Source organism: Hemitrygon akajei, chromosome 5 (genome assembly GCF_048418815.1).
Source record: "Hemitrygon akajei chromosome 5, sHemAka1.3, whole genome shotgun sequence".
Classification (NCBI taxonomy): domain Eukaryota; kingdom Metazoa; phylum Chordata; class Chondrichthyes; order Myliobatiformes; family Dasyatidae; genus Hemitrygon; species Hemitrygon akajei.
Window position 1 is genome coordinate 23,003,661 of NC_133128.1, and position 25,561 is coordinate 23,029,221.

General features: G+C 40.9%; 1 protein-coding gene across 1 annotated transcript in view; it reads left to right on the forward strand.

Annotated features, from left to right (window-relative positions):
* The first annotated feature begins 22,208 nt into the window (after positions 1-22,208).
* Positions 22,209-25,561, forward strand: part of bace2 (beta-secretase 2) — a 65,379-nt gene continuing 62,026 nt past the window's right edge. Inside the window, exon 1 of the mRNA XM_073045009.1 lies at positions 22,209-22,702. Within this exon, the coding sequence (XP_072901110.1) occupies positions 22,436-22,702 (267 nt within the window). The 5' untranslated portion in view covers positions 22,209-22,435. The remainder of the gene's footprint in view (positions 22,703-25,561) is intronic.

The following is a 25,561-nucleotide window of genomic DNA, read 5'->3' on the forward strand; positions in this document are numbered from 1 at the left end:
AAGGGCTGACTAACTAGAGCTTTCTCTGCAGGATCTTTAGGTCGTTCAGCACTAATACTTCTGTGTCTGTACATTCGCCATTCTTGCCACTCGCTCCAAGATTATGGAGTTGACAGCTTGGATTAGGCAGTGATCAGACCAACGGTTGTCAGTCACAAAGAAGAGAAAGTCTGTAGATGCTGGAAATCCAAGCAAGGCACACAAAGTTCTGGAGAAACTCAGCAGGCCAGGTAGCTTCTATGGAAAAGAGTAAATAGTTGATGTTTTGGGCCAAGAACCTTAATCAGGTTGTCAGTACCTGTTGTGATGTTAGCGATGCCAACTATTTGTCTGAAGCCTCGTTTCTGTGAAAAAAATGATAGGGTGTTGCCAGGAAGCCTAACTGAAAGAAAGACTAGCTTTACTTGTCACATGTATATCGAGACACACAGTGAAATGCATAATTTCCATCAAATCATATCAGTAAGGATAACACTGGATTGTGCAAGTGTCCCCATATTTCTGGTACTAATATAACACACTCACAACTTCCTCACCCTAATGCATACATATTTGGAATGTGCGGAGATACCTGGGCTCCCAGAGGAATCGAAATAAAGTAAAAATGTGGCCTTTCCTTCAAGTCAAATCAGCAAGGATTATGCTTGGCAGTCCATAAGACTTCCAGAAAAATGCTGCAGCCTCTCAGAGGCCAACCAAAGGTGCATTTTCCTTTGTAAAATTTCTTTTTTTATGATCCAAAGACAATTCTACTCCAAGAACATCGGGTACTGCAGGGCTACTCCATCAACGAGCTGCTCATTGATCAGAGTAGCTGGACTGGTGTCAGTGGTGGAGCCAGCCAAGATGTCGAAGGGGCCGGCCCCAGTGTTTGGAGTGAGAGCCAGCCGAGGCCAGGATGTTGAAGGAGCTGACCTGGCTGCAGACTGCTACTTGGAAGCATCAAAGCTGGTGCAGTGTAACCGTGGGAGACTGTCTCAGACATTTCACTTTCAATCACAATACTCTGTTGGGCTGTGATAACGTAAGCTGCTGCAGGCCTGTCACCCTTGCTGGAGGGACAAGAGAAATGGGAGCTGTGTAGCCTCAGTTGTAGCAAGAACCAGGCCTCAAGCCTCGGGCTTGCCTGCTGTTGCTGACCAGCTGATGGATGTGGGAACATTTACTGCATGGCTTCCAAGCTCAGTGCTGCCTCTCATGTTTGAGTGGTGGAATGACAGGCTGGATTGATGACACTGCTGAGGGACTGTACTGTCAATTGCCACACATTGTCGCTCAGGGTCTTGGACTAGATATATGTTTTATTTTCAAGTGGATATGTTTCTTTGCTCAATATTTTGAATTATGTTACTCACTACTTTTTAATGTTTGCTTGCTTTTTTGAATGTTTTGCACCTTGGCCCCAGAAGAACGCTGTCTCCTTCAGCTGCATCTACGTATGCCTTGAATGATCATTAAAATCAATTTGATTTTGACAAGTGTTGCCTCTTTACTGGTACCAGCATGTTCACAACTCACTAACCCTAGACCTTAAACCCTATCAGGTATAAATAGCCACAATTACTCTCACTAAGGGAGATAATACTGTGGCTACCCAATCTTCAAAAGAGTAATTTACATCTCTGCTTATGATTATTGGTGAGTTTCAGCCACCAATGTCCACTATTTGAGTGATGGGTCCCTCTTCCCTACCAAAGAAAAGATATTTCTGCTAACAAAGTAGTTTAAATCACATTTCATTTATTTACAGTACAGTGATACAAATTTGAATCCACGCATTCTTTTTAAAAAAATTTTTTATTAAATTTTCAAATAGGTTACAGAAAGAATAAAAAATTATCGACCCTTCCCCCCTCCCCCTTAACATATCCCTATAGAAAAAAAAAGAAGAAGAAGAAAAAAAGAAAGAAAGAATGCCTGGATTTCGGAAGATCCCCACATGCTCCATGGAGTTCATAATAGCGTTAATATGTCTATTTATTTCTTTCCCCAGATAACCAATAATTTTATCTTCTGAGCACCTATATATTTAATCCTATTTTTTGTCAATAAGGGCGCCAAATTTTCAGCAATATTTCATATTTATCTCTTAAATTATAAGTAATTTTTTCAAGTGGAATGCAGCTAAAAATTTCATTCTTCCAACGATCTATACTTAAGTGTGAATCCGATTTCCAAGTAACTGCAATAGCCTTTTTGGCTACTGCCAATGCAATTTTTATGAATTCTTTCTGATATTTATTCAATTTGGATTTTGATTTCATCCCTTCAATATTGCCTAGTAAAAATAATATTGGATTGTGCGGAAGTTGTATTCCAATAATTTGTTCCAATAAAACTCTTAAATTTGTCCAAAAAGGTTGAATTTTAGAACAAGTAGAGTGTAAAAAAGTACCAATTTCTTGATTACATCGAAAACATTGATCAGATAAATTTGAGTTTAATCTATTTATTTTTGTGGTGTAATATATATTTGATGTAAAAAGTTATATTGTACTAATCTTAGTCGAACATTTATTGTATTTGTCATACTGTCAAGACATAATCTTGACCAACTTGTTTCATCAATTTTAATATTCAAATCAGTTTCCCATTTTTGTCTTGACTCATGAATTCCTTGTTTAATTGCCTGTTTTTGAATCAAATTATACATACCAGAAATAATTTTTTTAATTTTTCCTTTATGAATTAAAGTTTCTATTTCATTAGGTTTCGGCAATAACATTGTTTGATCCAGTTTATCTCTTAAATAAGCCCTTAATTGGAAATAACAGAAAAGAGTGTTATTTGATATTTTATATTTATTCTTTAATTGGTCAAATGACATTAATATACCTCCTTCAAAACAGTCTCCTATATATCTAATCCCTTTGTGAAGCCAGTTATATAAAAGTTGATTATCCATTGTAAAAGGGATAAGTTTATTTTGAATTAAAGTTCTCTTTGCTAATAAAGATTTCTTTATCTCATCATCAACATTTATCTTATTCCATAAATCAATCAAATGTTTTAGTATAGGAGATTCTTTCTTTTCCCATATCCATTTAGATTCCCATTTATATATAAACTCTTCTGGTATATTTTCTCCTATTTTGTCTAATTCTATTCTAATCCATGCCGGTTTATCTTCATCAAAAAAAGATGCAATAAATCTAAGTTGATTTGCTTTGTAATAAATCCACGCATTCTTAAAACACATTTAAAACTCAGAGGATTTCTATCTTAAACAGTTATTTCCGAATTGCAACCTGTTTCTAAAACACACAGATTCCTTGAACTCAAAGGATTTCCAAAACACAGATACAATTCTTTATATACCATGGTGTGGGCAAGCAAGTTGTCCATCGCAGAAACAAAAGCAAGAGGAATGGATTCTAATCACCTTGTCTTTCTATCATTCTTCTTGATGTTCTTCAACCATTCCTAGTAAGCCTGAACTGTTCTCGACAATTATACCCCTTTTCTACCACTTGTGTGACCTTACAAGCATATGATATTTCCTCAGATGTCCTCTCAACAAAAATAGTCTTAAAGTATTTTGGAGACAAGAATCTAATCCCTAGGTTATTTTTGTAAAACTGTGAAGCTAACATACTTGAGCACATAGAACCTTCCAACTGTAAGCAAATCATAGTTATTGATATGCTAAATGTTATACATCTGCTCTTCAAGCTTCCTTGAACCATACAATTTAAGAGTCAGCTTGTCTGTTTGATACAACCCATACTGAACAACCCATTGTCTTATACTGCATCTTGAGCAGTAATAAAGCAGGTCTAGTGGCTGGGATTGTAGACTTCTCCCAGCAGAACATCTACAATCCACAAAGCGTGTTTGCAAAGTTTGTTTTAATCTTAAGGTGATTAATGCTTGTCATTTACATTTCAAGAACTGAATACTGATTTCTCTTTACTAACAGAAGTCAAACAACTGTTAGTTGGAAGTGTACTTACATCTGTTTGTGACCTTACAAGTGACTGAGCTGTATTTAGAAAGCAAGGTTAGCAAACAACTAAGAAAGAGGAAGAGAACTACTGGCCAAGACATGAATATTCATCACCTCTCCACATTCCTCGTGCTATATTGAGGAGAAGAAGACAACTGAATGAACAACATAAGAAACAGAAGTTTAGGGCATTCCATTGCAAAAAAGCTCCCACCTGGTCTGGGCTGAGTGAACCCTGTGCCCTGTGGCTCTTGTGGAAGGACTTGGGATTTGTCTGCTTCCAGGCTCTGCCCATGGTTTGAAACTACAAAACTTTCAAACTTACATTCACAGTCTTTTCCTTTGTTGCCCCTCCCAACCATTCCTCCCTCCTGAACCTCTCCATTGCTGTACCTACCCTCCCTTCTCAATCACTGATTTTCTTTTTCTTAGTCTTTAATCCCACATTCCCTGCACTCCACCTCTACTCCCTTCACCTTTTTTCTCTCTTCTTCTTTCGCTGTTCTCTGCAGTCCAATTTTCTCCACTTTCCATTTGTTCTCTACATTCTTCTTTCCTCTCAGACATTTTCCCTGCCTCTTTCCTCCATTCTCCCTTTCATTCTCCTCATTAACTCCTTTCCCTTTATCCCCTTTGACCCCACTTTCAATTCATATAATTTTCCTCCCCATATTTCCACCCCCATCTTTTCTTCTCCTCCTCTTCCTCTTCTCGTTCTCTCCTCCTACTTCTCTTTGCTCTCTCTTCTCCCATCCTTCGCCCCCATGCCCTCTGTTCCACTTCATTCACCATTCTCCTTGTCTCTTCACCTCTCACACTCTTCCTTTCCAAATCTCCCTCAGTCTCTAATGTGTTACTCCCTTGGCTTCTCACTCACCCCTGCTATACACTACCAACCTAGAGAGGGCAGGGGGAAGCAAGGAGGAGCACCATCAATGTTGACCCTGCAACGTCCTCCTGTTGGAAGTCAATCTCATTGTCTTCTCATCGGTCAAGGCTGCCAATAACATGACGTACTCACACTCAACCAGCCTTGCCAATCCAAGTGCACGCTCCTCTGAGTTCCATCACAGAGAGCAGATTCCAGAAGGGGAACTCTAAAGATGTTCTCAAGTTCCTACCAGTTTATAAGCTTCTCGGCCTCTCACCGCTCAAAATGTGAGCTCTGTGTTGCAATGGCTAGCACATTGGCTTTCTACTGATGAGTGATCAAGTTCCTTATAAGTAAAAAGGTTTTAGCTTCAAGCCCTACCAGAGGCAGTATTTTTAGGGCGGCATGGTAGCGTAGTGGTTAGCACAATGCTTTACGGTACCAGCGACCTGGGTTGAATTCCCGCGGGGAGTTTGTATGTTCTCCCTGTGACCGCATGTGTTTCCTTTGGGTGCTCCAGTTTCCTCCCACAGTCCAATGATGTACCAATTGATAGGTGAATTGGTCATTATAAATTGTTCGGTGATTAGGCCGGGGGTTGCTGGGCAGCGCGGCTCAAAGGGTGAGAAGGGCCTATCGGCACTCTGTAAATATATAGATGTAAAAGGGGCATCCCAGATGGCACCAAGTAACCCAAGGTTGCTCACTGTTGGGCATAGAACAGAGAATAGTACAACACTAGTCCACCATGTCGTGCTGAACTAATTAAACTGATAATTAAATGCCTAACTAAACTAGCATTGTGAGCTGTTTTGGGCCCCTTGTCTATGAAAGGATGTGCTGGTGTTGGAGAGGGTCCAGAGAAGGTGAATAATCCTAGGAATGAAAGGCTTAACATTTGTGGAATGTTTGATAGCTCTGGGCCTGTACCCACTGCGGCTTAGAAGAATGAGGGGGGTTTTCATTGAAACTTGTTGAATATTGAAAGGGCTAGATAAAGTAGATATGGAGAGGACGTTCCCTATCGTTGAGGAGTTTAGTACCAGAGAACGCTGCATTAGAATAGAAGAATTTCCCTTTAGGACAGAGATGAGGATGAATTTCTTTAGCCAGAGGGTGGTGAATCTGTGGAATTCATTGCCACAGATGTCTGTGAAGGTCAAGTCATTAGGATTTCCAAGGTTAAGGGGAAAAGGCAGAAGAATGGGGTTAAGAGGAATAATAAATCAGCCATTATAGAATGATAGGCTGAATAGCCTAATTCTGCTCCTCTGTCTTATGATCTACTCCCCTCTGCCCACAAAAATGTCTATATCATTTCATTCTCTGTGCACTCACGTACCAATCTGAAAGTCTCCTATATTATTCCATTAGACTGGACAACATTTTTTTTCAAAAGTGCTGCTTTCTCAGAATTTTATTTTTGGCTTATGATAGACCACTTGAAGCTGAACACTAATATAATTTCAGACCACTTGTATCATGTAGGAATTTGGAGAAACAAGACATTAACTTTTATTGAATATAATGCATTTAATTGCATAACAGTGCTGATGCTTTGCAATAATTCAACTAAGCTAAAAATGTTTTGCTGATGACTCTTGTTTTGCTCAGTGCCTGAGGCTTCTGGCTTAAGTATCCGACAATAATCAGCCAATATTGATGGGTTCCAGTTGCCCGGATACTGTTTCTCTATCAGCCATGTCCTGGTGAAACCTTTCACCATGCTCGTCACTGACAGCACCAAGATTTACAGGGAAGAAGTCTAAACGGGAATGCAGAAAATGAATCTTTACTGACATGTTGCACTTCATGGTTTTGTATGCTTGAAGCATGTTGTCAACCAGCTGCGTGTAGCTTGGTGCCCCACAGCTGCCAAGAAAATTTTCAACATCCTTGAATACCTTCCATGTGGTTTTCTCTGATCCCTCTAGAAGCTCTTTGAATTGTCTGTCATTGAAGACCTGTCTGATTTGTAGACCTAAAAAAATCCCTTCTTTAATCTTGGCATCAATTATTCTGACTTGAATTATGAATTGAAATAACAAATATAGCCAATTTCAAAAAAAATAGGGTGTGATAGAGAAATTTTGTGATGACTTTCATGATCAGCAGCCCAAAATCCATAAGATACTCCCAAATGTATTCAGGAAACAAAATATTTGTTGTCCAAATGATAGTACACTCCAGGCATCATTACTCTCTGGGTAAAAGAAACATTCGTTGCATTTCTTTTTTGAATTTACCCCTCCTCAACATAAATATGTGGCCTCACATTCTAGACATTTGAACCCTGGGCGAAAAGATACCAGCTATCTACCCTGCCTTATACCCGTTATGATCTTAGAAAGTTCTACCAGGTCACTCTTCAGCCTCTGCCACTCCAGATAAATAAACTAGGGGGCTTGTTGTGTGCAAATGACCGAACAACCGACAAGGTCCTGTGGATTAAACAAAGCTCCTCGGATCCCCCAACTGTCGTTGCGCTCAGTCTGTGGGATCTGCCAAGGCAAAAGTGTTGGCCTTGACTCGGTGATTAACTACAATCAGACTCAGGTGTATTATCACTGATGTTTGACTTGAAATTTGTTGTTTTGCAGCAGCAGTGTAGTGCAGGATAAAAATTACAAATATAAATTATAAAAATAGTGTCAATAACGAATGAGGTAGTGTTCATGGACTGTTCTGAAATCTGATGGCAGAGGGGGAGCAGTTGTTCCTAAATTGCATGGGCCTTCAGGTTTCCGTACCTCCTCCCTCATTGTAGCAATGAGAAGAGATCTTGTCCCAGATGGTGAGGGTCTTTGCCAATAGATGCTGTCTTCTTGAAGATAGCCTTGATGGTGGAGTTGGTGATACAGCTGGCTGAGTCTATAAGCTTCTTGTGATCCTGTAGGCTTAGCCAGCATTCATAAGTGTAGACAGAGTAGGACATGAGGCTAATCCTGCACACTTGAGGTGTGCACGTGTTCATGGTCAGTGACCAGGAGATTATATAACCTATTCAAACTGACCGTGGTCTCCCAAAAGATGAGGATCCAGTTGCTGAGAGAGAGGCCCAGGTTTGAAAACTTGTTGATGAATACTCAGGGGATGGTGATGTTCAATGCTGAGCTGGAAGACCACAAGGCCATAAGACATAGGAACAGAATTAGGCCATTTGGTCTATTGAGTCTGCTCTGCTATTCCATCACGGTTGACTTATTATCCCTCTACTGCCTTCTGCTTGTAATCTTTGACACCATGATTAATTAAAGTAGCCATCAAATTCTGCCTTAAAAATATCCAATGAACTGGCCTGCACAGTTGTCTGTGGCAATGAATTCCACAGATTCACCACCCTCTGACTAAAGAAACTTTTCCTCATCTGTTCTAAATGATTGTTCCTTAATTCTGAGGCTGGGCCCACTGGTTGTAGACACTCCCACTATGGGAAACATCCTCTCCATATCCACTATCACAAGACCATAAGATATATAGTAGGAGCAGAATTAGGCCATTTGGCCCATCGAGTCTGCTCCACCATTTCATCATGGCTGATCCAATTTTCCTCTCAGCCCCAATCTCCTGTCTTTTCCCCGTATCCTGACCAATCAAGAATCGTCAACCTCTGCCTTAAATATACATAATGACTTGGCATCCACAGCTGACTGTGGCAAAGAATTCAACAGATTCATCACTCTCTGGCTAAAGAAATTCCTCCTCACCTCTGCTGTAAAACAATATCCCTCTATTCTGAGCTGTGTCCGCTGGTCTTAGATTCTTCCACCGCAGGAAATAACCTCTCGACATCGACTCTATCAAAGTCTTTCACCATTTAGTAAATTTCAATGAGGTAATCCTTCATTCTTCTGAACTAAAGTGAATACAGGCCCAGAGCCATCAAATGCTCTTCCTATGACAAGCCATTCAATCCTAAAATCGTTTTTGTGGACCCTCTTTGAACCCTCTCCAGTTTCAGCATATCCTTCCTGAGATAAAGGGCTCAAAACTGCTCATGATACTCCAAGCCAGGCCTCACTTGTGCTTTAGGACATGGGATCAAAGATGTTGAATACTTATGTATGAGTTAAGAAAATGCAAGTGTAACATGACCCTGACGGCAGTTATACACAGGCCTCCAAACAGTAGCTGGGATGTGGACCACAGATTACAATGGGAAAGAGAAAAGGCGTATCAAGAGGGCAATGTTATGATAATCATGGGAGATTTCAACATGCGGGTCGATTGGGAACATTAGGTTGGTAATTGATCTCAAGAGAGTGGGTTTGCTGAATGCCTGCGAGATGGCTTTTTAGAGCAGTTTATTGTTGAGCCTACTAGGACATCAGCTATACTGGATTGGGTGTTATGTAATGAACCAGAGGTGCTTGGGGAGCTTAAGGTAAAAGAACACTTATGAGATAGTGATCACAATATGATTGAGCTCAACATGAAATTTGATAGGGAGAAAATAGTCTGATGTAGCAGTATCTTTTTTTTGTAATTTATTTTTTATTGAAGTTCATCATCAAACAAACATTTCCATAAGTTGTATTTCAGACATTATACATATACATCATATAATCATATATATCACAAATCTCCACAAAGTATTTATCTGAGGTATACCCTTATAGAAAAGGGTGGAAAGAAAAAACAAGCAAAAGGAAAGAACTATGTACAAGTAGGGAGTGATCTTTTTTTTTACAACAGATTCATTGATTTGTGAGAATAAAATCAGGCCTATGAGGCATTATGTAGTTAAACCATTTTTCCCAGTATGAATCAAATTGTTCCAGCTTATGATTAACAGATGCTGTTATCTTCTCCATTTTGTAAATGTCCATTGTACCTTCCATCCATGTATTTAAAGTTGGGCTCTCCTGTGATAACCATTTCCTAGTAAGAGTCTTTTTACCAGCCACCAACAGTATATTCATTAAATATTACTTTCTTTTCAACCATTCTTGAGGTATATATCCAAAATATATGGTCTTACTCTCCAAGGGTATTTTACATTTAAAGATGTCTTGTTAGGGCATTGTGTATCCCCCTCCAATAGTTTTTGATAACAGGGCAGTCCTAAAAAATATGATAATGATTTGCATTTTGATTTCCACAATTTCTCCAGCAAACAGGGAGGTTACTATCATAATGGGATTTCTGAGTGGGTGTAATAAAATATCTTATTAAGTTTTTCCATCCAAACTCCCTCCATTTCTGTGAACTGGTACACTTCCATTGATATCTCCATATTGTTGTCCATTCTTCCTCAGATATAATTATCCCTCCTTCCTTCTCCCATTTTGTTTTAATGTATGAAGTCGAATGTGTTTTTAAGATTTGACGACCCCTTATACATGCTTGAAATGATTCTACTACCATTATCTGAATTATATGCTTTTCTAAAGAGCTCTATCAAGCATGTACTTGCCTTGGTGACATTTTTAAGCGTTTTATTAACATATTGTCGCATCTGTAAATACTGATAAAAATCTTGTTTTTCTAATACCGTAGATGCCGGATTATAAGCTGCTACTTTTTTCCCACGCTTTGAACAGCTTTGAACACTGCGGCTTTTACTACGGTGTGGCTAATGCATGGTTTTTTTTCATGCCGCCAAAAACATTTTGCCTCGTAACAGTAGACCAATAAAATTGATGAGTAGTTCACAGAGGTCCAATGAAATTGTACGATAAATCAAGCGCACTTTCACAATTAAATTATTGTAAATCAGTCATTTGTACTCACCCTCATCAACATGGAAAACACTCGAAGAAAAGCATTGTGCTGCCTTTATGGCAGTTATTTAGTTTATAATATTTTCGCTTATTAATTCATTTGTTAGTATTTTCTAGTTAAAGTTAGAAGTGTTTTAACTATATTTGTTTTCTGTACTACATCCCGGGATGCTATGACGTCACATTCGGTTTCGCCGCGTCTTGTGGGAAATACCGGTTTGCGATAAACGGAAAGGTGGGGGCGAGCGCATTAGACCCGCGCGAGAACGCTGCTTTTAAGTTAAAGGCGATCAATAACTTTTCCTGGTAGGCTGCAGTATATATATTTTTTTACCAGTCGTTAGGAGATATTGGAATGTTGTTCATGCACTGTTCAGTAAAAAAGTATACGCAACGTAATTTGTGTGTTACCGATACGTATGTATATTTAAAAGTAGCCGTGTTACAGGCACGGTTCAAAAAAAAGCATTTGCAATATGTATTTGTTTATGTTACCATACGGATTTAATTAAAAGTTAAAAAATCCTCACGTGTAATATCTTTCTGTGTAAATATCTCATATTACAACGTGGGACACCTGCGGCCTAAAATCCGGTGCGGCTTGTACAAGTACAAAATTGATTTTCTTTCTAAAATTAGAGCCTGCAGCTTTTAATCAGGTGCGCTCTGTAGTACGGAATCTACGGTAAGTGTTTCTCTTTAGGCATTTCAAAACTGAACAGTGTTCCTTCTTTCATTATGTTGCAAAGAACTGTTATTCCTTTAGCTGTCCAGTCCTTAAATCTAGCATCCAATTTATTTGTTGTAAACTCCGAGTCATATGTACACCATTTAAGAATTGCAATATCTCCTCTAGATTATATTCTTTTTATAGTAGTTTTCCATATTTTAAGAGTCAATTTCACCCATGGGTTATCAATAGTATTTATGTACTATTGTTATTGTACAGGTTGTTATTGTTATTGTTATTACTATTGTACAGGTTGTTATCAGCCAAAATTGCTTGTATGAGGATGGGAAGTAACCGCTCCTCAATGTTTTTCCATTGAGTGTCATATGATGGGTTGCACCAACATATCACAGCTCTCAACTGTGCTGCAAAATAATAATCTCTAAGAGAAGGCAAGCCCCATTCCCCCTTTTCCTTTGCTAATTGCAAAGTTTTGAGATGAACTCTAGGCCTTTTACCCTGCCAAAGATACCTTGAAAGCATCTTGTTCCATTCATTGAATTGATTTTGATTAATCTCTATTGGTAGGGTCTGAAAGAGATATAACAGTCTGGGCAGTATATTCATTTTAATAGACTCAATCCTTGAACTGAGACTGAAAAAAGGAACCAGGTTCCATCTTGCCACATCTTCCTTAATATTTTTATATAAAGGCTGATAATTACGTTCTGATAATTTTGCCAAATCTTTCGGCATAATTATGCCCAAATATTTGAAAGACACTGTGTGCCATGCCCAGGGGTATCGACTTTCAATTTCTCTTGGTGGGCTATAGTAATATGAAAGTAATTGGGTTTTATCTATGTTGATCTTGTATCCTGATAATTGACCATATTGTTCAAAGGATTGCATCAATTTAGGTAAAGAGTATGTTGGTTGCCCTAGATAGATCAAAATGTCATCCGCATAACAAGCCAATTTATGCTCTGTCCCTTTAATAGTAATTCCCCTGATATCTTCATTTTGTCTGATGTATTGAGCTAATGGTTCCAGATGTAGCAGTATCTCAGTGCACTAAAGGAAATTGCAGTGGTTTGAGAGAGGAGTTGGCCAAAGTAAAGTGGAAGGAGATGCTGGCAGGGATCAGAGCACATCGGCAATGGCGTGAGATTCTGAGAAAAATGAGAAAGGCCCAGGATAGATGAATTCCAAAAACAAAGGAATATACTCAAATAGCAAAATAGTACAACCATGGCTGACAACAGGAGTCAGAGCCAATGTAAAAGCAAAGGACAGGGCATACAATGAAGCAAAAATTTAGCGCGAACATAAAGGATTGGGAAGCTTTTAAAATCCTGCAGAGAGCAACTAAAAGAATCATTAGGAGGAAAAAGATGAAATATAAAAGCAAACTAGCAAACAATATCAAAGTGGATAGTAGAAGTTTTTTCAAGTATGTATAAAATAAAAGAGAGATGAGAGTATATATAGGACTGCTAGGAAATGAGGCCAGAGAAATAACAATGGGGGGGGGGGGGGGCAAGGAGATGGCAGATGAACTCAATGAGTATTCTGCATCAGTCTTCACTTTAGAAGACACTACCAGTGTGCCAGATGTTGAAGGGTGTGAGGGAAGAGAAGTGAGTGCAGTTACTATTACAAGGGAGAAGATGCTCAAAAAGCTGAAAGACCCAAAGGTACATAATAGTCACCCAGACCAGATGAGCTGCACCCTAGGGTTCTGAAAGAGGTAGAGGTAGAGATTGTGGAGGCATTAGTATTGATCTTTCAAATATTATTGGACTCTGGCATGGTGCCAGAAGACTGGAAAATTGCAAATGTCACTCCATTCTTTAAGAAAGGGTGAAGACAGCAAAAGGAAATTATAGACCAATTAGCCCGATCTCAGTGATTGGGAAGATATTGGTGTCAATTGTTAAGGATGATCTAGGAATAACAGTGCATAGTTCCCTGAAGGTGGAGTCTCATGTAGATAGGGTGGTGAAGAAGGCTTTTGGAACGCTGGCCTTTATAAATCAGAGCATTGAGTACAGAAGTTGGGATGTAATGTTAAAATTGTACAAGGCATTGGTAAGGCCAAATTTGGAATATTGTGTACAGTTCTGGTCACCGAATTATAGGAAAGATATCAATAAATTAGAGAGAGTGCAGAGACGATTTACTAGGATGTTACCTGGGTTTCAGCACTTAAGTTACAGAGAAAGGTTGAACAAGTTAGGTCTCTATTCATTGGAGCGTAGAAGGTTGAGGGGGGATTTGATCGAGGTATTTAAAATGTTGAGAGGGATAGATAGAGTTGACGTGAATAGGCTGTTTCCATTGAGAGTAGGGGAGATTCAAACGAGAGGACATGATTTGAGAGTTAGGGGGCAAAAGTTTAAGGGAAACACGAGGGGGTATTTCTTTACTCAGAGAGTGATAGCTGTGTGGAATGAGCTTCCTGTAGAAGTAGTAGAGGCCAGTTCAGTTGTGTCATTTAAGGTAAAATTGGATAGGTATATGGATAGGAAAGGAGTGGAGGGTTATGGGCTGAGTGCGGGTAGGTGGGACTAGGTGAGATTAAGAGTTCGGCACGGACTAGGAGGGCCGGAATGGCCTGTTTCCGTGCTGTGATTGTTATATGGTTATATGGTTATATGATGAGGTTATGGATTAGTTGGTGATACAGGGCAAGATAGGACAAAAATCAACATGGTTTCCTTAAGGGAAAATCTTGCCTGAAGAACCTGTTGGAATTTGTTGAGGAGATTATAAGTATGATAGATAAAAAGGGTGCAGTGGATATTGTGTATTTGGACTTTCAGAAGGCCTTTGACAAAGTGCCTCACATGAGGCTGCTTACCAATTTAAAAGCCCATGGTATTACAGGAAATTTACCAACATGGTTAGAGCATTGGCTGATTGGTAGGAGGCAATGACTGGGAATAAAAGGATCCTTTTCTAGTTGGCTGCCAGTGATTAGTAATGTTCCACAGGGGTCGGTGTTGGGACTGCTTTTTTATGTTGTATATCAGTGATTTAGATGATTAAACAGATGGCTTTGTTGTTAAGTTTAGATACAAAGATTGGTGGAGGGGCAGGTAGTGCTGAGGAAACAGGTGGGCTGCAGAAGGTCTTTGATAGATTAGGAGAATGGGCAAGAAAGTGGGAAATGAAATACAATGTTGGAAAATGCATGGTCATGCACATTGCTAGTAGAAATAAATGTTCAGGCTATTTTCTAATAAGAGAGACAATCCAAAAATCTGAGATGCAAAGAGACATGGGAATCTTTGTGCAGAACACCTTAATGGTTATCTAACAAGTCCCTCCCCACAGATCTCCCACCTGGCACTTAACCCTGCAAGCGTAAGTGCTACACCTGTCCCTAAACCTCTTCTCTTACCACCATTCAGGGCCCCAAACAGTCGTTCCACGTGAGGCAGCACTTCACTTGTGAGTCTGTTGGGGTCGTCTATTGCATCTGGTGCTCCTGGTGCGGCCTCCTCTACATCAGTGAGACCCAACGCAGTTGGGGGACCGCTTCGTCGAGCACCTCTGCTCCATCCACCACAACAGACAGGATCTCCCTGTTGCCACCCACTTCAACTCTGCTTCACATTCCCTTTCGGATATGTCCATACATGGTCTCCTCTACCGCCACGATGAGGCCAAACTCAGGTTGGAGGAGCAACACCTCATATACCGTCTTGGTAGTCTCCAGCCCCTTGGTATGAACATCGAATTCTCCAACTTCTGGTAATTCCCTCCCCCTCCCTTCCCCCAACCCAGTTTCACTCTGCCTCCTCCTCCAGCTGCCTATCCCCTCCCTCATGGTTCCGCTTTCTTCTACTACCCATAGTGCTTTCCCCTTACATTCCTTCTTCACCTTTCCTGCCTATCCCCTCCCCCACCCCTTGATCTTTCCCCTTACTGGTTTTTCACCTGGCACCTACCAGCCTTCTCCTTCCCACCCTCCCTCCATCTTCTTTATAGGGCCCCTGCCCCCTCCCGCTTCCTTCCTGACGAAGGGTCTCGGCCCAAATCGTTGACTGCTCGTTTCCACGGATGCTGCCTGATCTGCTGAATTCCTCCAGCGTGTTATGCATGTTGCTTTGACCCCAGCATCTGCAGTGTATTTTGTGTTTACAACTTGCAGATTGAGTCAGTGGTGAGGAAGGCAAATGCAATGTTAGCATTCATTAGTCAGGCAAGATTTCCCCTTGGGAAAACCATGCTGGCTTTAGCTGATTTTATCATGTGCCTCCTAATACCCTGAAACCTCATCCTTCATAACATCTGTCCAACCTCTGAAGTCTGTCTAACTGGCCTATAGTTTCCTTTCTTCTGCCTCCCTCATTTCTAAAAGACTAGACTGACATTTGCAATTTTCCAGTCCTCTGGAACCATTCCAGAATCTAGTGATTCTTGAAAGATCATTACTAATGCCTCTTCAGCCACCTCTTTCAGAACCCTAGGGTGTAGTCCATCTGGTCCAGGTGACTGACCCACCTTCAGACTTTTCAGCTTCCCAGGCATCTTCTCCTCGGTAATAGCAATGGCACTCACTTCTGCCCTGACACTCTCGCAGTTCTGGTATTCTGTGAGTATCTTCCATAGTGAAAACTGATGCAAAATACCGTAGATTCCGGATTTTAAGCCGCTACTTTTTTCCCACATTTTGAACAGCTTTGAACTTTGCGGCCAATAATCCGATGCGGCTAATGCAAGGTTTTTTTCATGCCGCCTCGTAAACATTTTGCCTCGTAACAGTAGACCAATAAAATTGATGAGTAGTTCACAGAGGTCCAATGAAATTGTATGATAAATCAAGCGCACTTTCACAATTAAATTATTGTAAATCAGTCATTTGTACTCACCCTCATCAACATGGAAAACACTCGAAGCATTGTGCTACCTACCCTCTTAGTTTAAACTATATTTGTTTTCTGTACTACATCGCGGGATGCTATGACGACACACCCGGTTTCGCGGCGTCTTGTGGGAAAATGCTGTTTGCGATGAAACGGAAAGGAGGGGGGAGCGGATTCCGCGAGCGGCTTTGGATCCGAGCGAAATCTGCTTTTAAGTTAAAGGTATCAATAACTTTTCCTGGTAGGCTGCAGTATATATATTTTTTACCAGTCGTTAGGAGATATTGGAATGTTGTTCAGTAAAGAAGTATACGCAACGTATATTTAAAAGTAGCCGCGTACGGGCACGGTTCAAAAAAAAGCATTTGCAATATGTATTTGTTTTTGTTACCATATGGATTTAATTAAAAGTTAAAAAAATCCTCACGTGTAATATCTTTCTGTGTAAATATCTCATATTACAACGTGGGACACCTGCGGCCGAAAATCCGGTGCGGCCTAAAATCCGGTGCGGCCTTTACATTTAAAAAAATGATTTTATTTCTAAAATTAGTGCCAGCGGCTAAAAATCAGGTGCGCTCTGTAGTCCGGAATCTACGGTACTTAAGTTCATCTGCCATTTCTTTGTCCCCTATTACTACCTTTCCAGTGTTATTTTCCAGCCATCTGATATCCACTCTCGTCTCTCTTTTACTTTATACACATCTGAAAAAAATTGTCCTCTTTTATAGGCCAGTGTTCCTTCATATTTCATCTTTTCTCTCTTTATGGCTTTTTAGTTGCCTTCTGTTGGTTTTTAAAAGCTTCCCAATCCTCTACCTTCCTACTAATTTATGATACGTTGTATGCCCTCTCTTTTGCTTTTATACTTCCTTTGACTTCCCTTGTCAGGCACAATTGCCCTGTCCTCCCTTTAGGACACTTCAACTTTGGGATGTATCTTTTTTTTTTTTTTTTATTTTTTTTTTTAAATCTTTTTATTAGTTTTTTGAAAAAAAACAGAAGAAAAATATTGTTACAAGACATTTGAGAGTACATAATAGATTGATAAACATTCAAATATATATTGATCCATACATAGAATCTCTCAAACTCATATAATAATATAAATGATTAAGAAAAACCCCCCCAAAACAAAAAAAAAACAACAACTAAATAGAAAAAAAAAACTAACCAACATGGGCAATCGCATAATGTTATATATATAGAGTAGTGCCTATGACTCCCAACCTCCATCCACACAATTCAGGATAGTGACAATAAGGTTCAGGATCAGACCGTTTAATTCATATGAAAATGCTGAATAAATGGTCTCCAAGTTTCCTCAAATTTAACTGAAGGATCGAAAACCACACTTCTAATTTTTTCTAAACTTAAACAGGAAATAGTTTGGGAAAACCACTGAGATACTGTTGGAGGATTGGCTTCTTTCCAATTCAGTAAAATGGATCTTCTAGCCATTAGTGTAATAAATGCAATCATTCGTTGGAATGAAGCGGATAAACACTTATTATCCATCATTGGTAGGCCAAAAATTGCAGTAAAAGGGTGTGGTTGGAGATTAATATTTAAAACTCTTGAAATAATATTAAAAATATCTTTCCAATAGTTATGTAAGCAAGGACAGGACCAAAACATATGAGTCAACGAAGCTATATCAGAATGACATCTATCACAGGTTGGATTAACATACGAGTAAAATCGAGCAAGTTTATCTTTAGACATATGAGCTCTGTGTACGACCTTAAATTGTATTAGAGTATGTTTAGCACATATAGAGGATGAGTTTACCAATAATAAAATTTTTTCCCATTGCTCAGTAGAAATAGGGCAATGCAGTTCTTCCTGCCATTCCTTCTTAATTTTTTCAGATATATCTGGTTGTAGATTCATAATCATATTATAAATGATAGCAACAAGACCCTTTTGACAAGGATTAAGAGCTAAAATTCTTTCTGTAATGTCCAATGGACATTCTTTCGAAAAAGACTTTAGTTCATTATATAAAAAATTTCTAATTTGTAGATATCTAAAAAAATGGGTTTTAGATAAATTATATTTATTAGATAATTGTTCGAAGGACATAATGTTATCATCCAAAAACAGATCACGAAAACATGTTATACCTTTTGTTTTCCATAAATAAAAGGCTTGATCTATGGAAGATGGTCGAAAAAAGTAATTAGCTGTTATAGGGCTTGACAGTATAAACTTATTCAAACCAAAAAATTTACGAAATTGAAACCAGATTCGTAATGTATACTTGACTATAGGATTAGTTATCTGTTTATTCATTTTAAATAACGAAAAGGGAAGTGAAGATCCTAAGATTGAAATCAATGAGAAATCTTGCACAGATTTACATTCCAAGGATGTATCTTTCCTGCACCTTCCGATTTCCCCCCAGAAACATCAGCCATTGCTGTTCTGCTGTCATCCCTGTTAGTGTCCACTTCCATTCAACTTCAGCCAGCTCTTCTCTCATGCCTCTGTAATTCTCTGTAATACTCCATTGTAATATTGATACATCTGATTTTAACTCTCCTCCTTTATTCTGAATTGTATTAAATTTGATCACTACCTCTTCGGGGTTCAGTTCCCTTAAGCTTCCTAATCAAATCCGTACATTACTCAACACCCAATCCAGAACTACTGTTCCCTTGTGGACTCAACCACAAGCTGCTCTATAAGCCATCTCATTGGCATTCTGCAAGTTCTATCTGTAGGGATCCAGCACCAACCTGATTTTCCCAATTTACCTGAATATTGAAATCCACCATGATTATTGCAACGTTGCTTTTTGACATGCCTTTTCTATCTCCCATTGTAACTTGTATTCCACATCCTGGCTACTGTTTGGAGGCCTGTATATAACTCCCATCAGGGTCTTTATACCCTTGCAGTTTCTTAACTTTACCCACAAGGATTCTACATCTGGATTTGATTTCTTTTCATTTTTAACAACTGAACCACTTCACTCCCTCTGCCTATCCACCTGATGTTTTGTATTCTTGGATGTTAATTTCCCAACATTGATCTTCTTTCAGCCAAGACTCACAGACGCCTACAACCTCACACCCGCCAATCTCCAATTGTGTAACAAAATCATCTGCCTTATTCTGTGTACTGCATACAGACAAATATAACACCTTCGGTCCTGTATTCATCAGCCTTTTTTAATTTTGCCCCCCAGTAACACTCACTCATTCCACTGAATGCAATTTTGCCCTTATCATCTCTCGTGTCCTTCCTCACAGCCTCACTACACGCTGAACATCTACTTGTATACTAACTGGCCCATTCTCAGCTCTATCACTCTGGTTCCCACACCCGTCAAATTATTTTAAATGCTCCCTACAGCTCTAGCAAACCTGCACACAAGGATATTTGTCTCCTTTGGGTTCAGGTATAACCCATTCATTTTGTACAGTTCACACCTTCCCCTGAGGTGGTTCCAATGATCCAGAAAGCTGAAACTCACCTGCCCGCACCAGTTCTTCAGCTACGCATTTATCTGCAAAATCATCCTATTCTTACCCTCAATGGCAAGTGGCACAGGCAGGAATCCAGAGATTACTGCTCTAGTGGTCCTGCTTTTCAGCTTTCTGCCTATATTCTCCCTTCAGGACCACCAATCTTTTCCTACCCATTTCATTGGTACCATTATGTACCAGGACTTCCAGCTATTCATCCTCCCCCTTCACAACGCAGGGGACCGACCCGAGACATCCCTGATGCTGGCATCTGGGAGTCAACACAGCATCCGAGTGTTTCTTTCACATCCAGAGGATCTGCTTTCTGCCCCTCCAATTATGGAATCCCCTATCACTACTGCACTCCTCTGCTCCCACTTCCCTTCTGAGTCACAGAGCCAAACTCAGTGCTAGATACCTGGTTCCTGCAGCTTCCCTCTGTAGGTCATCTACCCAACAGTGTCCAAAGCGGTCTACTTATTATTGAGGAGAACAGCTACAGGGGTACTCTGCTTTGGCTGCCTATTTCCTTTCCCTCTCCTGACAGCCATCTAGGGACCTACCTCCTGCAACTTAGGGGCGACTACCTCCCTGTAGCTCCTATCTATAACCTCCTCATTTTTCCGTATGTGCCAAAGGTCATCGAGCTGCAGCTCCAGTTCCTTAACACGGACTCTGAGGGATGGCAGCTCAGTGAACCATGCAGATGTAGTTATCAGGGAGACTGGAGGTTTCCCGGTGTTCCCTCATCTTACACAAAGAATATACCACTACCTCCAAACTCATTTTCAATGCACTAGTTGTGTATTAACAGGGGAAAAAACCTTTCTAGAAACTTAAAACAACACACACAAAATGCTGAAGGAACTCAACCGGTCAGACAGCATCTTTGGAAATGAATAAACAGTCGACGTTTTGGGCCAAGACCTTTCTTCACGACTGGAAAGAATAGAGGAAGGTGACTGTGGTAAACTATGTATACCTGTCTGGACACGCCCCTCTGCTGACTGCTCCTGTGGCTCCTCCCACAGACCCCTGTATAAAGGCGATTGGAGGCACTGCTCCCCTCTCAGTCTCCGAGATGCCGTGCTCCCTTTTGCTGCTAATAAAAGCCTATTTTCACCTCCCGTCTCCGAGAGTTATTGATGGTGCATCAGTGACAAAATAAAAAGGTTGTGGGAGGGGATGGTGATAGGTGAAGCCAGGTGGCTGGGAAATGCAAAAGGCTGGAGGTGAAGGAATCTGATAGGAGAAGAGAGTGGACCATAGGAGAAAGGGAAGGAAGAAGGGATACAGTGTGAAGTGAGAGTGGTAAGAGGCCAGAGTGGGAAAAGAAGAGGGGAGGGGGTGGGAATTGTTTTTTATACTGATAGGAGAAATCAATATTCATGACATCAGGATTGAGGCTACCCAGATGTAATATAAGGTGTTTCTCCTCCACCCCGAGGGTCTCATTGTGGCACAGGAGGAGGCCACGAATCAACATGTCAGAACAGGAATGGGAATCAGACTTAAAATGGTCGGCCACCAGGAAGTTCCACTTTTGGTGTTTGGAGCAGTCTCCCAATTTACAGCAGGTCTCAACAATGTAGAGAAATCAATATTCATGACACCAGGATTAGCGCCCTGAATGGAGGTGAGGGAGGAGGTGAATAGGGAGGTGTAGCCCTTTGGACACTTACAGGATAAGTGCTGAGAGGGAGATTAGTGGGAAGGGATGAATGGACAAGGGAATCATGGAGGGAGTGATCCCTGTGGAAAGGGAAGAGGGAGCAGAGGTAAAGATGTGTTTGGTGGTAGGATCCCTTTGGAAATGGTTAAAGTTGCAGAGAACAATATGTTGGATGCAGAGGCCCATAGGGTGGTAGGTAATGGCAAGTGGAACTCTGACTGTTATGGTGGTGGGAAGATGGGGTGAGTGCAGACTTCAGTACAGTAGATGTGAGCGTGATGGGTGATGGATCATCCTGCTCTTCGCAGGCTCCAGAATGATCTCTTTCATGGCAGCAGTGAGAGGTTGATGATGTCCTTGAACACTCCAGCCCGTTGGTCAGCACAGGTTTTCAGTAGCTGTCTAGGTACTCCACCAGGGCTGATGCCTTGAGAGGGTTCACCCTTCTGATGGACCCCAGACATCACGGGGTCAGACTGAGATCACAGCCAGCTGGTTGTGTGTTTAAGCTCCTGCTCAAGAGATGACCAGACAGGAACAGGCCATTTGACCCATCGAGTCCATGCCAAACCCTCTGTTAGTCCCATTAGCCATCATTTAGTCTCTAACCCCTACTATCCCTTGGCAAGACAAGAGCTTATTGCAAAGTTGCCTCACTGTTGTATAATTATCTGCCCCAACCACCTTCACAGGCAGTGAGTGGCAGACCTCAACCACGTCCTTAAAAAGTCTTCCTCGGAGCCCTCCAGCAGCTCCTTCGGTGTTGTAAACATTGAATGTCTCCTCCAACATTCCAGGCAAGGGCAAAACTGAGCGAGTATCACTCCGTCTGAAGGCCACCACAAAGCCCCCGCTCAGCTAATAAATGGTACAGTATATACCCTTAAGCCCTTCCACACATAAATCGGCAGCAGTTTATCATATGCTTTCCGCTGGGCGTCCTTCATTCCAATCGATCGTCATATCCGCTTAAAGCGAAGTTTGGGCAAGTCCTTGAGGGGAGGTTGTTGAGAAAAGTTTGTTTCCAGTCGGGCATTCCTGTCAGACAGCACTTTAAAGTGTCTTTAAAAAGTAGGAGAACAATATTCCTGTTAATTTGCAACGCAGCAAATGAGTCCACTTCAAGCCGGGTTTTCAGAATGAAATAACATTTCAGATTGCAAAGTTGCCTGTCTTGCGTCGCAGGCTTTGAAGAGTGATCGGGAGATGCAGTTAGTCGCGGGGATAATGCCGTTCCTCTCGGCGCTGAGCTGCTGCCGAGCCGGCGTCTTACAGTTTCCTCTGAAAGTCTCCCCCACTTACAACTCCTCGGCAGAGCTGCTTATGGAAAGACGGAATCTGCTGCTTAAGGGGATCTCCCTCGCTTCTAAGCCAGAGGGCTCGGTTAGTTTCATAAGTATGATCAACAATTTGAAAGGAGACGTGGGCAGAGGTTATTACCTGGAAATCCTAATGGGAGTGCCTGCCCAGAAGGTGAGACATACTTTATACATTTGAATTTAATGTAGTGGGGGGGGGGGCGAGAAAAAGTGTTGAAGGTGCAAAGAGAGCTTATGAAGAGGTCCGATGATGAAGGGTCTTGGCCCGAAACATCGACTGTTTACTTTCTTTCCGTAGATGCTGCCTGGCCAGCTGAGTTCCTCCAGCAGTTTGAGTGTTGCTTACGAAGGGGGCGCAAGGTTCTCATTGGCTGCAGGAAAAGATCTGTGCATGGTTTAGGGTGGGATAAAACACTGGCAGAGTATTAGCCACGAGCGCCAAACGGTTCTGGGTTCAGTTCCCGCTCCGGACAGCCTACTCCAACTATGTGGGTTGAGTCGGTACGTGAATGAGGGGTCACGGCGGCTTGGCTGTGGTTTAGTCGATGTTGTTACAGGGCGGGCTTTCCGGAGTTTCAAGTTCATTCTCAACGTCCTCTGTAACGAACCTGTGCGTCGCCGGTGCTCCGGTAACGTACTGGGTAGGTTAATTGGCCATCGTAAACTGTCCCGTGATTAGGTCAGCGTTCATCGGCGTTGGGCTCAATTGCCCCCGTGCTGTATCGTTAAATGGAAAAAAAATGAAATAAACATTTAATTTCATTTGAATAAATAAGTACGCGGCCAGGGAAGGCGGACAAAATGGGAGTAGCTGAGATATCCTCCTTAGGATGAGATAGGCTAAAGGGTCTATTCCTTAATGTTAGAACTACCTCATTAATTCTGTTGGCATTTGGGGTGACCTATGGCTGTAAATGATGGCATCTTAATAAGGCCTGGTTCTTAGCACTCTAACTTGTGTGCCCATTTTATCATCCTTGATCCCTAGAGTCCCAGTCCTCTAAACCCAACCCAAAATCGAGACAAACCTTGCTTTAGAAAAATATGGTGATTAATATCCAAATCAGCAGCTTGTAGTGAGAGAGAGAGAGGCTTTACAAATTACCTTCAGATGGTTTATTTTCTGTGTTCTGCTGGTGTGTGTATGTGGCCTGTAGCTAGAACTGTAAAATTGCTGTAGTGACTGTCAACTCCCCATTAAATTTGCCATGAAATTACTAACATCAGGCGGACCCTTTTAGTATGATAATTGTTTACTAATCAACCCTTCTTGTCCAGAAGCAAATAATTATGTATGAATTTACTCTTTCAATTTGCAAACTACTTCATTGATTTTTTTCCCTTCTTACTTTTATTTATTGACACATTTTTCCCCATCTCCCCCACCACTCAGACTTATACCACTCTTCCATCCTGTGCCTGATTTTCCATTGAATAGTATGCAGACATAAGGAAATCAGAATTTAAGACATTCCACCATCGTAGATGGTAATCAAATAAATTTAAATCCAATGAGTTATAGACGTCCATGATTGTGGTAAAACTCCAGTGTGACTTCCCTTAAATGAATTCAGCCTTCCTCACCTGGTACAGGCATGACATGATCTAAACCAGTATGGTGGACTTTGAAATGAACTGAATCTTGTTAGGTCACCAAGCGGAAATTAGGAATGGGCAATAAATGTTTCGTTAGTGATCAATGTACACATCTGTTTCATAAAACCCATTCAAAATCTTGCTTCCTATTCAATGCTTCCTCAGCTCACCTCCATGATTTTCCAGGTTGGCAGACAGTTGCTGCTTCTGTACTACTGAAAAAGCTGCTTGATCCACCAAAAATATGCTGGTTTTCCAGCACGTGAGATGTCTGCAAGGGAATGCTGCGGATTGGCGCATCCCAGTCTGCAGGTGTGCGTGCTGAGAGATGTACTGAAGCTCAGTACAGCCAATTCAAAGATTAAGGATAAAGGTTAATTTTGAATTAAAAAGGATTTACCAAGGTCACAGATTTACTGTGATCCTTGCTGTGCCAATACCTACTTCAAAAAACACATGAGAAGCCGCAGCCCGACAGAATGTGACACATTTTTGTGTCTTGCCCCATTCCGTTTGGTTTTCTATGGCCAAGGACATTTGGAAAGATATCTTTTTTGGGCTAATAGTTAACCTGGAAATGAGGGTTCGCAAAACCAAAGATGGAAGTCACCTGTTGAAAACATTGAGTGTGTCTGTTAAATACCATTGTCTTAATCAGTGCAGTCCACGGAGATTAAAAAGTTCCCATTGCACTTCCACCCAAAAACATGCAGCAAATTTTATTGATGGAATTCTAGCTGATCCAATTTAGCAAGCAGTTCCAAAAATACTACTCTACAAATATCCCTGACCGTGCAAATCCAGGTAGAAGTAACCAAGCCATAAACAATGATGGCCATATCGTTGGACTTCGGCTTTTCAAACCTGATGTATTTCAGTCTTTTTTTTAAATGTTCAGCCTGACACTAATCTCAGAAATATAAGTCTTACCCTATTCTCTACCTGCCCCACCTACATGTTCAATTCATCTCTGCCCACATCTCTCATTACGTATTAAGTTATGTTTACTTATGGAGACCAGGTAAATAAATATGACACACCTAAAAAAAAAATGTTACCAGGAAACTGATCTTGCCTGACTGAATGATAAGAAATAGTCCAAGAGGAATGCAGACCTGCTAAGGTTTCTAATCAGAGTTGAGATTGCCATTTTAAAACACATTCTAAGCTGCAAGCTACTGTTAAGAACTCTGTTTCTAATGATGTTTTTGTCATAGGTGCTGCAGCACGGGAATAAATAACCATATTCTTAGCTGATTCTGGAAACAATTCTACTTTTACATAGGAGCAATGTTACAAAGGCACCTGAAGAAGAAGGTGCCTTTTTAACCTCTTCTCCTCACCTCATCTCTCTCTGGTGCCCCTCCTCCTCTCCTTTCTCCCTTAGCCCACTTTCGTCTCCATCTTTAGCCCATCT